The sequence below is a fragment of the Condylura cristata genome, unplaced genomic scaffold (genome assembly GCF_000260355.1).
Source record: "Condylura cristata isolate star-nosed mole 26May11 unplaced genomic scaffold, ConCri1.0 scaffold00008, whole genome shotgun sequence".
In the NCBI taxonomy this organism is placed as follows: domain Eukaryota; kingdom Metazoa; phylum Chordata; class Mammalia; order Eulipotyphla; family Talpidae; genus Condylura; species Condylura cristata.
This window is the reverse complement of record NW_004567109.1, coordinates 15,151,280-15,166,293: the sequence shown is the minus strand read 5'-3', so window position 1 is coordinate 15,166,293 and position 15,014 is coordinate 15,151,280. Positions and strand designations below refer to the sequence as shown.

Below are 15,014 nucleotides of genomic sequence, written 5' to 3'. Positions count from 1 at the left end.
GCTCCCGCCGGCCGGGCTGTCTCTTTGTGTGCGCTTCTCGCCGCCGAGCCGGGTGCTGCCGGTCCCCGAGCGCGTCCTGAGCGCGAGTGTCCCCAGCCCCCGCCGGGTGCCTGGGGCTCCGCGCGTCCGACCGGCACTGTTGGAGTCGCCTCCTGTTGGGGTGCGCAGTGGGGCCCGGGGCGCCGGGCCAGGGTTGCGGCCCCTGCCCTGTGTTTTCCTGTGGGCGCTCGTCGGCGTGGGCTGCCTCTGCCCCGCCCGTGTGAGCCGTGTGCTTCTCGCAAAGTCTGTGCTCCCGCGGGGTCTCTCCTGTGTGTCTCCAGATCTCTGGCCATGTCCGCTTGGTGTTCTTCTGTGCGCCTTGGGATCTTAGACTCTGAGAACGGTTCACGCCTCCTTTGTGCTGTTTCTGCCTCCCTTCACCCTCGTGCCTGGCCAGGCCTGGAAAAGAGAGGCACCTCCCTGGAGAGGGTCGCAAGGCACTGTCAGGTCCCGGCTGCCCTCCCTGCCCACTGAGGCCATGGGTGCCCCACCCGCCACCAGTTTCAGCGGAGCACCAGGGGTAGGGATGGGCACTTCTGCCTGGACAGGCACGGTGGGTGGAGTGGGGTACTCGGGTGCCCCGGGGAGACCGGGAGAATTTGAAAGCTATGCTCAATCTCAGTTTAGGTAACTGGGTTATTGTCTCAGGGAGCCCAGTAGAGTAAATTGGGGACTGAAGGGGGCCAGCTGTGCCCTCCAATCAGGCCCTGGCAAGTGGGTTGGCAGGGTGGTTTAAGATTCCCTGCGGGAGCGCCTGCTTATCCTAGAGCTGAGGTCCAAACTTCAAAACTAGGAGGTGGAAGCTGTGCTGCCACGGAGGAGGCATGTGGGAGCCTCGGAGGCACAACTGGGTCTGAATGTGAGTTGGGGGTTTCTGCACCTCAGGATCTGTACTCCATGATCAGAGTCACTGCATCCACAGCTCCTCCTCCCTTACAGGGGCCCAGCCTTAGAGTGGGGCTCTGGGTCTGGTTATGGAGACGTCCTTATTCGTCTTGTTTCCCTCCTTGGCAACCAACCACAGCCCCAAACCTGCTATCCCCAGACCTGCCTCTTGGGCGTGGTGGAAGCAGCTGGCCATGGCTTCCCCTGGCTGGACCACCTTGGTCTGCCTATCTGTAAATTGCTCATCCTTGAGGGCTGCAAAGGGGATTAATTAAGATCAGGTAAAATGGAAACTCCAGAAGGGCAGAGATTATCTGTTTTGTTCCCTGCTAAATCCCCAGCGGCTGGAACAGTGCCTGGCACTCCATTAGTATTTGTAAAATAGATGAATGAATCAGTTGTTTGGCAACTCCTGGCTCCGTGGCAACCCTCTTCCTTATCTACTTGGAGGAACATAAGATGCCAAGAAATGAAACTTTTCTGAGGACTTTTTTTTTCTATGTTAAATTTTTAAAAAATGAATTTATCCATACATAATCAAATGGAACAAAAGATACAGGTAAGTTCCCTTTTCTCTCTGCTCAGCTCCACACCCCAAAGGCAGGCACTGTTAGTGGTTTGTCTCTTGTTCATTTTCTCTTGATGATAATGGTCAGTGTGGGGTACACTCCCCTGGCGTGATGTCCCTTGCAAGCATTTGCCCACTCACTCAATCCTCCTAATGATGCTATAAAGCAGCGTCCCAAATTTTTAGTAGAAGCCAGGCTTTGAGTCCAGCAGTCTTTCTTGATTGTGAAATGATAAGTCAGGGGCCCTTGGGAAGTCCTTACTGCTCTGGAGGGGAGGGGAGGCCCACCCTCACCACTATCCTGAGCTCAGTGAAAACCACCTTTCTGCCTTGGGCCGTCTTACCAGCGCTAGGGACTTCCTTTAGGTAGGCAGGATCTGGCCGCGATTCTGCTTGTCCTTCGTGTTGGCCGGTGACTTTGGGCGGCTTGTGAGGGTTACATGCAACCCTTTGAGGAGGTGCTCGCAGGACTTGAAAATTGGTCTCTTGGCTCTGTTGTTCCCTTGTCTGTCAGGGCCCATTATGGAGTGGGTCCCTTCAGCTGTCCTTAACCCCCAAGAGTCCCGGCCACTGGGCAGCTTCCATAATGTGCGCCTGGATGCTGGAATTCACCAGCCTGACATCAGCTAAGGGGAAAAGGAGCCTCACTTTTCTCATCTATTGGAAAAGAGGCTGACAGGAAGAAGCTGCTATGGATTTTTTAGCTGCAAACTTAGAAGAGGAACTATGTCCTTTTTCTTTCTCGTGGGCGGTTTCACCTTTACATGAAAACAAGCCAGTCTCAAACACTCTGTGTAGTAGGGCTAGATCTACTTTGGGAGAAGCTGGTAGGGGAACTGTACTGCTGAGGTGGACAAATGCAGGGACAAGGATCTGGAATTAGGACAGACCCCGGTACATGTCCTGGCTCCGTCCCTTCCTAGCTGTGTGGTCTTAGGTGCTTACCTGTTCTGAGCCCCGGCTTTGTCATTTATTAAAGAGAGCTAAACGGTTCCCAGTTCTTAGGTTTGTTGTGAAGATTAAACTAAGATAATGAATTCAACACGGAGTGATCACTCAGTAAAGTCTCTCTTGTTATCTTAAAGATATATAGACCGTGACACATCCGCTGCCTCCCTGGACTCTTGATGTGTGGGAGACAGTGGGGAGTTGGGCATGGGGCTGAGAGGCGGGATACCGGGAATTCAAGCTCAACTCTGGCACAGGCATCCTGTGAGCTTGGGACACTGTCCCCCTAACCAACCTTGGCTTTTGCATCTATGAAATGGGAAGTGTCCTTAGGGTCTAGCCGACTCTGGGACTCTGGCGTAGAATCTGGGCTGGCCTAGAGATGTCAGCATCTGATCTGATTCCATTCTGCAGACTGTCGTGAGCATTTTGCTTCTTTGATTTCTGCATGCTGTGTCGTCTCGACATTGTTACTGCTGTTCGCTCCGTCATTTCTGTGCGTTTCCCGTTTCCTTCTCCTGTCCAAACCCTGTGCTCTTACTTAGCCCATCTCCTTCCTGAAACCTTACAGGCCACTCTCCTCTTCCTGTAAGAGGATGAACTGGGGAGAGCTGCCCCGGGGAGTCATTATCAGTTTCTTCACCATCATTGTTATCACTCCCATTTCGGGAGTCCTGTGCTAAGCACTTGTATGCATTACCTCATTTAACCAAATGAGCTTACATATGTAAAGTGCTTGGCAAAGTGCCTGGTACATGTTAACCGATCTATAAACCTTAGCTCTTTATCCTGCCTGCTGTCGCCCCATGTAGCAGCCCTCTTTTCAGACGCAGAGATTGAGGCCCAGAGAGGTGGTGAGGTTTGCCCAGTCACAGTCAGTGACAACCAGGGCGCCCGCCCTCTGCCTGGCAGGGGAGGCGCCCCCTGCTGGCACAGCTCTGCTGCTCTTGCCTGAGCAGCACTGATTTCAGACAGTCCTCTTACGAGCTGCCGTTTTTTCATCTGAAAATGAAAATCATGATTTTTCAGTGGGCTTGTGCACAGGGCTTGGTGACCCCCAGTGTCACCTATATACCACTGTCAGCTGCTCCTGTGCCAGCTGCGTGACCTTGGGCACTGGCTTTCACCCTGCTGGGCCCCCCGCGCTTTGCTAGCCAGTTATCCCTATCTCCAGATAAAGGGCTGAGTCCAATGTCATACACGTAGTAGGTACTCAGAAAAATGTGGATTTCCTTCTCTTCCCTTCTGGAAAGTGCTTTTGTTTTCTGGAAGGTGGTGGGTGAGGGGGGGAGAAATATGTAGCTCCCTGCTGAGCTGTGAGTAATGGTGTGAAACGTGGTCAACCTGACTGATGTCGTTATTAGCGATAGTGATGGTGGAGGCTGGGGGGCTCCTGCCGGGCTGTGCTCTCAAGCAGCTGCAGCTGCAGGCTCATGGCCTCCCCGGGAGGGTCTGGCTCTGCTCTGGGGGCTTCAGGTTCTCGGGCCTCAGCCGGGAGCGCAGTATGGGCCAGCCACTGACTCCTTGGGCACCGTGGGGATGGGGTGGTCAGCTCCTACAGATGGACAGACTGAGGTTAAATACTTGCAAGGCCCTTGGGCTGAGCAGAGCAAGGTGGAATGCAGAAAGGGGTCTCCAGGAAAGGTGGGCCTGGTTCTTGCTCCTTCACATGGTAGGGGAGTGCTTTTAAGATATGTGCCCCATAAAAGGCAGCTGCTCTGAGATCTGGCACAGCACTTAGGAGCATTACCTTTGAGGGCAGACAGTGTTATTTTGCTTTGCAACTTCCAGAAAAGTCTCTTACCCTCTCTCAGCCTGTGTTTCTCTCCTGTAAAGTAGTCAGAACAACTGCTCTTACCCCACTTTGGGGCTCTCCATGTAATGGTGTCCCATAGGGTCATTTGCCCGGAGACTTGGGCAAATTATTTCAACCCTCATCTCTGCCTGGATTTGAGATTTTAGCCTAGATGGTGGACATAGGCCTCCTAGTAACTCTTTGAGATGAGGATTTACTTATGCCCATTTACCTGTGATGACATAGTGGATCTCAAAAGATGAAGTGATTTGAAGTCAAAGAAACAGAAGATACAGTCTGGGCCTCAGATAATGATCATGGGAAAGGATTTGAGAACAGTGATAAAATCTAGCCAACACGGTCAGCTGTCATCACTGTAATCTTTTCACTCTGGTTTCAAGGAGAAGTGGGTGATGGGAGAGAGGCTGAGACCAGAGAAGTGTGTTTAAAAGTTTGTTCCAGGCCATGGGGTGGGGAGTTCTGGGAGTGGGCCTGGATTTGGCCCAGGGGAGCCCAGTCCTAGCCTTTGGCCTCCACCCTTGACCTGGAAGTGGATACGGATGGTGATTCTGAGACTGAGAGCAGGGCCTGAGCAGCAAGACGAGGTTCCCCGAGACCCACACTTCTGCCAGCGGGCTCCAGGGTCTGGGAGAGCTGCTACTGCTGTGGCTTTGCCTACCTGCCTCTGCCTCAGAGCAGCTGCAAATCCAGAAATAGGAAGATCGACTGCCAAGAGCTTGGGCTTTTGGGGTCAGACTGGGGTTTGAGTTTCATCTCTGACTCTGTAGCTGGGTGACCTTGAGGGATACATTTAACCTCTCTGAGCTTTCACCAGTACTTCTCTAAAGCAGTAGTAAACATCAGCCTCAGAGAGGTGTCCTCTGAGATAAAACATGAAGAATAGGAACGCAGAAAGGCTACACTCTCAAAGACCCTGGAAACGAGACAGCAGGTTCTAGGCATCTGGATGCTGAGGGTGGGAACGGGAAACGCCCTTTCACACCCAGTAGACGCCCCCAGTCGAGCGAGACTTGGCCTTGGCCGTCCTGGGTCTCGATCTCGTGTAAATTGTAAGTTGGGATAATAGCACCCAGCTCAGGGATCCAGAGACCTGAGATAATGCAGGGATACCCCTGGACACAGCCCAGCCCTCACTCGGAATCAGAGGGTGATGTTTGACCCCTTCTGTCAAGATTGGACTCATCATCTCAAAAGACCCCTCAGGCTCTGGGTCATCCGTCAGTTTACCTTCCCAGGTGGAGATCAGCTGCTGCCACAGTGACCCACGTTTCTCCAGTAGCGGTAATTGATGGGAGTACCAAGCTCTGGGGAAGGGAGGACTCCACCCCCGGGACCCCAACCAAGGCTTTAAGCCTGGGTGTCCAGTTGTCAGGAACTCAGGTGACCTCTTCTTTCTTCTGTCTGTTTTGTATGAATGTCCATAATGCCCCATCCCAAACACCCAGGTGACATATTTGGTTGTAAAATCAATCTCAGACTACAAAAGTGGGAGGTTCCCAGCCATTACTACCGCTCCCGCAGGTGAGCTTCTTGAGCTCCAGGAAGACTATTAGTTCAGAAAGTAAGAATTGCCACCAGCTAGCTCTCGCTGTCCAGGGTTGCATTCAGCAAATATTTAGGAAGCACCCAGAAGGTGCCAGACACGATTCTAGGTGCTGAGTCACCTTGGGGTACAAAATATACCCTCAGCTGCACATCAGAACCCCAGGGTTCTGGTATCACTTGCTGTGCAACCTGAGCTGACTCTGGGCCTCACTTTCTCCCATCTGAAATGGGTGTTGTGTGGGTGGGTGGTGTGTGTTGTGTTTGTGAGTGGGTGTGGGTGTGTACTGTGATCGGGAGGTGGTGAGTGCCTGTCCCCAGCAGTTGTGAGGAATGTCGGTGTAGGTTGGGTGCCCACTTGAGTCATGGTGGCTATAGGGACTTAGGTCCCTTGGGTACCATGTGCTGGTTCTGGGTCCTAACCAGACAGCCAGTAAGTAATAATTATGGACATTTTTTGTGCTCTAACAATGTCTTTTTGCCTTAAACACACCTCTTAGCCCTCTAGCCCCCACCCCAAGACACAGTATGACTGAGCCCCTGGCACAGGAAGTGGGGAAAATGGGAGTCTCGTCTGTAGGCACTGCACCCACTGCACCCTGTGTGTCCATGCCTTCCCCTAGAAGGGGAGGCAATCTGGGATTTCCTAGTTAGGGATGACTCCTAAGCCTCTTTTTTGGGTTGGGGGGAGTAGGTTCTGCAGCCCCAGCCTGAACCATAGATGTGGGTTTTCAATTACACAATTAAATGCACAATTAGGCATAATTACCAGTGCTCAGAGCCCGAGACTGCTCATAATAGGCGTGTAATCTACTGCAGCCTCTGTTTATACTACTCTGCGCGCTCCCTAATGATGCCAGGATGCCTTCACACTGCACCGTTGCCATGGAGATGAGCCCGCCACCACCATGCGGGGCTGACAAATGGAGTTCTGTCCAGGCTCCTGGGTTGTTTCTGAAGCCTCTGCAGCCAGTAGAGGGGCCGGTCAGGTGGGCCAGGAAGGCGGGGCAGCCCTCCCTGCCCTCCGACATCCTACTGGTTCAGACATCCACAGAGACCTGAGGGAGGGCAGGGAGGGGAACTTCAGCCCCTTCCTGCCTACCCCCGCCCTGTGTCCCAGGCCTCAAGTCTTGAGCAGGATGGCCCAGGTGCTGGGAAAGATACATTCAAGGGCCCATCGGGACACGGGGCCCTGCGTGCCACTGGCTGCCCGAAGTCGGGCTCTGCCCTGGGCTGGCTCTGCGACCTTGGCCGAGTCCTTGCTCTTTCCCCACATGTGAAGTGAGCTGCAGGGTCACTGCATGTGGTATAGCTTAGTAGAGAAGGTTTGCTGAGTACTTTGCTTTACTGGAGTCGTCCCCCCACGACACCCGTCACAGAGGGATGTCCCCATTTTACAGGAGCAGAGCTGGAGTGCAGACCTAGGCATCGAGACTCTGGGTCCCCAGTCTTAACTTCTAACCTCAGGTCCCCCAGAACCCCCCTCACTGCAACTCTCGTTCTTAACCCCAGCTCCTAATAGAGGGCTCTGAGGCCCAGAGATCTGAAGTCCCTTGCCCAGAGTCACTCAGCATGACAGTGGCAGAGCAGGGGCTAGCGGATGCCAGAGCCAGGTGGTGCCCATCTCTGGCTCCTTAGAGGAGATGATGGACTGTTTCCTTCAATAAGCACATATTGAGCATCCCCATCTCTCCACTTGGCTTCTCCCCAGCCGCTGAGGAGGCAGAGGGTCTCAGGATCCCTCCGACCTGCACTTTGAACATGAAGGAAACTTTGGTCCAGCACTTCCTCCACCTGCCTGGGTCATTGAGGACAGGGCCTGTTTTTAGGCTCATTTTCCCCTCCATTTCTCTGTAAATTCAGAAATTATAGACACCTGCTAGATGGCAGCCCCTGGGAACCAGGTGGATCAGACAGAAGAGCAAGGCTGGAGCTCCGAGGCTTCAGGGCCAGGTGGGCCTGACATGCGTCTTGGCACGTGATGCAGAGTCTGGGGCCTGTGCTTGCCCTCTCTTGACTTAGCGGCTTCATTTGTAGTTCAGGTACAAGTCTGCGCCTGGCAGGGTGGTTGACGACATTAGCGGTAACAACTGCCACTTCCAAATGCTGACTACATGCCAGACGCTCGGCTAGGGCCTGCTGAAGGCTCATGACACAGAGCCAGGGCCTCAGAGCCGCTCAGGGGCAGAGCAGGTCAAGTCCAGAGCCCTGCTCTTCCCCACTGGGTGTCCCTCCAGCGCAGAGATGTGGTGTCCCTCCTGCTTCTTGGCCCCAACGCCTGGCCACTTCTTCAGGAGCGAGGCATCTGGGTGAAACAGCGACCTGAAGCCACAGGTCCCCCAGGCCTCTTAACTGGAGGATCCCCCGCTGACGCCCTCAAATGTGCGTTTCCTAGGCAGCCTGTTGGACAGCCCCTTCAGCTGCACATGCTACAGCCAGGAAGTCAGGGTTTGCCCAAGACAGCAAAGCGAGTCAGGATGGACTTGGGACTGGGACCCAAGCCAGTTTAGAACACTGCTTGCTTGCTGCCTTCCTTTTGCCCCATCACACAGACCTTTGGAGAGGTGTGTTTATGTGTGGACTCAGAACTGCACACAGCTGCATGCCCGAGCGTTTGTGGGGCAGTTGCTGGCACGCAGAGATTTGTGGATCAATAAACATCCCTTCCCGCTTCCTCCCTCTTCATTTATTCATGAACTCTGAACTCCTTGGCTCCAGAGAAACTGCCTGGAAGAAAGCAATTAGAGCATAATTAGAACCACTCCTATTATCAGCTCTCAGCGGGAGGGGAAGGGGGGCTGCCAGGGTGTGGGGTGGCCCCCTGGGTTCCCGATAGCCCCCACTCCTGCAGCTGCCCAGTCAGCTCCTGCTCACCCCTTGGAGCTCAGCTTTCCTGGATCTGGGCACAGATCCTCCATGGGCTGGGAATAAGGACCTCATCCCTGGAGGCATTCAAGCGCTTGATAAGGCCAGAAAGGAGCACTTTCTGCCTTGCATACTAAGTCAGAGTGGATGATTTCCAAGTCCCCATGCTGAGCTTCTTGGGTGCTCCCTGCCAGGGACTGGGACAGGCACAGCAGGAAAATGAAGCCCAAATGGCTCCTGCTTTCTAGAAAACATTCCTGTATCAGATGGTAGTGAATGAAGACTGCAAAGACAATAGGAAATGTAAATTACCTGGAGGAAGCAATTTACCAGGCAGGACTCCATTCATTGCCAGATGATTAACAGTAATAACAGTCCCTGCTGTCAATGTTTAGGGAGTGTTTCTGACCCCAAGGCCTACCAAGTGCCCCAGCAGTGGAGAGGCCCCCAGGAGTGGGCGGGCATCCTCCCTAAGGGACTGGTGGACCAGATGTAGGGAGGCGTGCTTCTCACTGGGGGGCTATGCCTCACTGATCTTGCAGGAACCCTAGAGGTAGATACTGACATTGTCTCTGGTGTGCAAGTAAGGAAACAGCCTTGAAAAGTGCCAAAGCCTGCCAGCACGAACAGAGTTGGAAACCAGCTTGTGCTTTGCCAGGCTGTCCCCCCACCTCCAAGTTGGGTCCGAGTCCTGAGCTTCCTTGTAAGCTGTTCACTGTTCTGCATCTCAGGTTCCACTTCTCCTCCTGTGCCAACTGAGAGGGATCGGGTGAGCCTTGCCCAGTCTTGGTCCCGCTCATAAACCAGCTGTGGCAGAGGAGAGGAGCGCCTGGCTGCGGAGGGTCTGGCCCTCTTGAGAGGGTCACCATGGATACGGAAGCCCAGCTGTAACCACGGAGACAGCCCCCTAGCCCTTGGACTCTCGGACAAGAAGGGTGTGGTTTCATGAGGGAGGCACCTGCCACCTGGGGCCCAGATGGACTTAGGAGGGCATGACTGTAGATGCGGTCAGAGGACTTGTACCTGGGAGGCCTGAGACTCCCTCCTGGGAATGGGGGTGGGCTGCCCGAGGACAGCCAGGCTGCCTTCTCTTTGTCCCACCTGAGGGAAGGTTGCTATGACAACCAGCCCCCTTCCGTGACCCTCTGTAGGGCCCTGCCCCTTCCCAGGTTGACAGGTGGTCGCCCCAGCAACAGGCTCTGTACAGCAAGAGTCTCTGACTTCCCTGTGGCCCTTTCCCTCTCCCCATGTGAAGCTAGATTGCTCTGGCACACACAGCTGTCCAGTGAGGGGCCATGGGGGTCCCCATGGGACCACCTGCAGCGCTCACCAGTCTGCAGCAGTGTTGGAGTCCAGCTCAGCTCTCCCCGCTCTATCTGTAGCCGGTCCAGGGCTCCTCACCGCCTTCAGGAAGAAGCCCGGCAGGTGGTTCCAAACTTCAGTGTGTGTCCCATCACCTGGAGGGCTTGTTAAACTGCAAACTTCTGGGGCACCACCAGAGAGGGGTGAATTTGCATTTCTAACAAGTTCTAAGTTGCTACTGCTGTTCCAGGGACCACACATTGGTCTAGGGAGCTGTGGGGGGTGGGGGGGCCTGGGCTAACCACCTGGCTCACCCGGACCCGCATCCCCAGCAGGCTGCGAAGCCTGGCCACTGACGGGGGCCCACCAGCTGCACCTCACTGTCTCAGCACGTGCTGTTCCCGCCTCTGGAAGTCCTTCCCCACCTCTGTCCCCTTGAGGCCAGCCAACCCATCTTTCCCTCTTTGGAGCAGCTCTGCGTCCTTGCCACATTGATACCTTCCTCTGGTTCCCATCACAGCTGGCGCCTCGCTGTTGTAATCTGTTCCTGTTTCCACATTAAATCCCTCATGAACTCTGAGGCCTGGCAAGCTGCCCAACCCTCAGAGCCTGGCACCAAGTCTGGCCCTCAGAAGGAGCGGTCCGTGCTCGAATGAGTCCCATGAGCAGATGGGAAGCCCGGGTGAATAATCCCTGAGCTTCCAGCTTATTCCGCCAGCCAGCAGCTTTGGCGCTGCTGAGCCCGGGGCAGCCCTTGGGGCCTTGCAGGCGTGGCCGGAGTCCCTGTCCACATGGGCATGGATGCTTTCACCGATCACGTTGGGAAATGGCCCGTCCTGTCTAGGAAGCAGTGGTGCAGGATCCCCGTGCTAGGATGTGGCTTCTGCAGAACTCAGTGGTCTGCAAACAAGACACGAACCTCTCCATGGGCCTTACTGTGTTGCTCCCTGCTGCAGTCGGCCAGCAGAGACTGTCCTCCCTGTTTACAGATGAGCAGGCGGGGCCCGCGAGGGGAGCTGGCCGCGTCACTGCACACACTTGCAGAGCTGGCGCGTGCCTGGAGTCTCAGTGCTAACTGCCAAGCTCTCTGTGCCCCTAGGCTGCACCTGCAGTTCAGGTACCTCTGGCCTGAGACTTCTGTGGGAACGTTGCTCATGACAGACCCAAGTCTTCTGTCCGGTCGGCCCCGCACTGCCAGGGCTGCTGTGGATAGCGTGCGTGGCGGGTGTATACACCTCCAGACCCAAGGACAAAGGCCAATGACCAGGCAGGTGTGGATGGTGCCTCCACGCAGGTCCAGGGTGCCAAACTTCCCTACACAGAAGGGTGCCAGAGGGGCAATGCTAGCAGAAGCTGGGCGTCTACACCGTCTTCTAACACAGCTCTCCTGAGTCAGAAGAATTTAAATTCACAGCCTGGACTTGCAGACCATTATGTCTAGGTAAGAAGATGGAACATATTTAATTTAAGAGTTGGTTAGCTTGCTTTGGAACTTAAATATTTAGACACACAGTGCTCTATTGGTATATTTACCTCCATCCTGAAGGTCCCCAGGTGTTTAAGAAGGATGTGGTCTGGGAGTGGGGTACAGGCAGGGGGTCCCCAGGTGCTTGATCCGCCTCAGGTGATGCCAGCTGCACCAGCCTGTCACTGCCGGTCAGCAGCCTCAGGAGACCTCTGAGCTGGCTGCTGTCCCCAAGCTGCCACAAGCTGTCATTCCCTAGATAGGCCACCAGGGACACGGGGATCTTCCACCGAAGTGACCGGCTGTCTGGGGCCCAGTCTGGGAGTCTCACCCTGGTTGTCAGCTGTCACCGGCTGACTGGTGGGCGGCTGGGGCCTGATGGGGCTGGGTGGGGGCTGTGGCGGGCTGCTACCACTGAATGCTTGATGGGAGAATTGAGCTCACCCGCTGCACCAGCAGTGCTGAGACATCCTGCTTCCGCTGCTCCCTGGGAGGGGGAGCTCCGACGAGCCGCTCAGCCTTTCCGAGCTGTCTCTTTGTCTGTAAAATGAAGAAACTTGCACCTACCTACCTGCCTCTCAGGACTACAAGCCAAGTCAGAATTTCTCCCTGCAAGTATACTCAGCACTGCTTCTGTCCCTTAGTGCTTCGGGAGCTGAAATGGTTGCCCCTCGCCAGCGCTGCCCCCCTCCATAGAACAAGGGTGGGGACCCATCCTCTGGTCACAAGGCCTAAATGGGATGGCACCCACCCAACCGAGAACTAGCCTCCCTGTTAATGTAGAGTTACAGTACAGAGGCGGGCGTTGGGACGGACACGCTGTGACCCAGCCACCTCGTGGCACCCCTCAGGGAACTGGTACCTTCTCACTGTCGTGGCTCTCAGGGGCCCCAAATGACCGGAACAGCAAACGCTGTTGAGCCGGAACAGCAAACACTGCACCGTAGAAGCAGTGGGTGATCGAGATAGAGGGGCTCACCCACACATTCGTTCATTCCTTCATGGGACAGTGAATGGAGCAGAGCTGTGCAAATAGACAGCCCTACCTGGGGAGCAAGGGCGGCGCATGGGGAGGGTGCTGGCCTGGGGCACCCCCTCACCTCTCCAGCTCAGTGCCTTCTGTCCAGCAGGACTAACGATCCCACGTGACAGGTGGCTGCATGGATCTGTCCGAGCAGGAGAGGTTGCCTTGATGTTGATGACTGATTCTCCCCTGGGAGGAGAAGCAGGGAAGCCGGGATCCCCATCAAGACAGAGGTGATGATGGGGGGAACACTAAGTGCTTGGGGAGGGGGTCCAGTGCCCACCACCGTTGCTAGGCAGTTTCCCACCTGGTCTTTACTCAGAAGGTGAGACCAGAAATGGTTGCTCTGCGGTTGCCATGGCAGCAAGGCTGGTCTTTGTCCGTATTTCTATCTGGGTGCATCTGGACAGGACGTGTCCCTATGTAAATCAGGCAATTGCATTTTTTCCTATGGCCAGTTCTGTGGAGAGTGGCCCCGCCAGGTGAATGACCTCCCAGTTACTGGCTGGGGCACTTGGTCCTCAAGGTAGGTGCCTGATACCTGCAGTCAATGGCCAACCATGGGGGTGTTCAGAGGGGCTTGGCGCCCTCTCCAACTCCATGCTGCTTTCTCCCACTCAGCCTCCGGCCCTGCCACCTTAGCATCCGGCCACAGGACCCGCTGGTACGCAGCTCCTTCTGGGCCCTCCTGCTCCTAAGCCGCAGTAGTCTTTTCTAGAGCCTTCTCCGTTCCAAGCCTCCTCTTACCACACCATTTTTGCATCTCCTTTGTTGACTCTTCCCCCTCCTTACCTGGCAAATCTCTCTTGCTTCAGATGGAGGTTCCTTGACACCCATAGGTCTTATTCCTGGCACCCTCCTTCATGCATGGGGGATGGCAGGGTGGTAGAGGAGGAGATGCTGATCCCACTCCCACAGCCCCAGTGAACCTAGTTTCCATCTCCATGAAAGTCTGAGCTCTTTTTTCTAAATTGAGTATGATTCACATGCCACAAAGTTGACCATGTTAAAGGAGGACACAACTCAGTGGTTTTAATATGTTCACAGAATTGTGCAACCATCACTACTTTAACTGCAGAATGTTTTTTTTTAAAGATTTATTTCTTTATGCATACAGAACTGGGGTACAGGCCAGAGGTGCGGGCAGGGGGTAAGAGGATTCACCAGAGACAGAGTGGGGAGAAGGTCAGGCAGATGGACCAAAATACACTGCTGGGGGGAGCAATGGGCAGGTCAGGAGAGGTCTGCCACGCCATGTGGGTCAGTTTCCTGGCCCGGTATTGAGCTCATGCTGCAATGGCTGCCATTGCTTCACAGTGCTGTGCTTTAACCCGTTGCACCACCAAGGAGGCCCTCCAGAACGTTTTTATCAGCCCACAAGGAAACCACAAGCCATTAATGGTCACTCCCTATTTTCCACAACCCCACTGCGCTTTCTGGCTCTGCCTTTCCCTGCCCTGGACAGTTAGTTCCTGTACTGTGTGGCTTCTGGCACTGAGCATCATGTTTTCAAGGCTCATATGTGATTAGCATATGTTGGTACCTATTCCTTTTTTATGCTTGAATATATTGTTATGTGGCTAAAGTAGATTTTCCTTATTCATTCATTAACGGATGGACATCTGGGTTGTTTTTACTCTTCGACTGCCTTGAATAATGCTGTGCACAGTCTTGTACAAATTCCATGTGGATTTTGTTTTCAGTTTTCAGAAATATACCTGGGAATGGAGTTGCTGAGCCTCATAATAACTATATTTAATTTTCTGAGGAACTGGCCTGTTTTCCCCACTGGCTGCACCATTTTCACTCCCACCAGGAGCTCCTGGGGGTTTCAGTTCTCCACATCCTCATCAAGACTAGTTATCTCCCCTTTTTATTATAGTCATCCTGTGGGTGTGAAGTGTCACATTGTGGTTTTGATTTGCATTTCCCTAATGACTGGTGATGTTGAGTACCTTCATGTAATTATGGGCCACTTTTGTTCCTTCTTAGGAGAAATTTCTATTCAAATCCTTTGCCCCGTTTTTTTAATTGGGTCATTTGTCTATTGTTCAACGATAGTAATTCTTTATTCTGGATTCTAGAGCCGCTTGCAAAACATTTGTAAATATTTTCTCCTGTTTTATGGATTGAATTTTCAAATATCTTTTCATATTCAAAAGATTTTGATGCCATCTGGTTTATCTAGTTTTTCTTTGGCTGCTTGTGCTAAGGTTTAGACCTTTGGTTCCTTCTAAGCATCGCATAGTTTTAGCTCTTACATTTAGTTCTGTAATTACAGATAGTTTTTATATATGGTGTGAGGTAGGAGTTCCATTTCATTCATTTGCATGTGGATAATCTAGTTGTCCTAGGACCTTTTGTTGAAAAGATTGGTTTTCCCATTGAATGGTCTTGGTACCCTTGTTGAAAACCAACTGACCATAAGTAAATGGATTTATTTATTTATTTATTTATTTATTATTCCTCTAAATTCTAGTCCAATGATCTGCCTCTCTAATTTTACCACATGTGTCTTGATTAGTATCGTGTCATTGTAAGTTTTGAAATCTAGAAGTAT

The 15,014-nt window shown here is 53.5% G+C and overlaps 1 protein-coding gene across 2 annotated transcripts in view; it reads left to right on the top strand.

The window, feature by feature from the left end:
• The first annotated feature begins 510 nt into the window (after positions 1–510).
• NKAIN1 (Na+/K+ transporting ATPase interacting 1) overlaps positions 511–15,014 on the top strand; it is a 35,813-nt gene continuing 21,309 nt past the window's right edge. For both annotated transcript variants that reach the window (XM_012722742.1, XM_012722741.1), the window contains exon 1: positions 511–559. In XM_012722742.1, the coding sequence (XP_012578196.1) occupies positions 518–559 (42 nt within the window). In that variant the 5' untranslated portion in view covers positions 511–517. The remainder of the gene's footprint in view (positions 560–15,014) is intronic.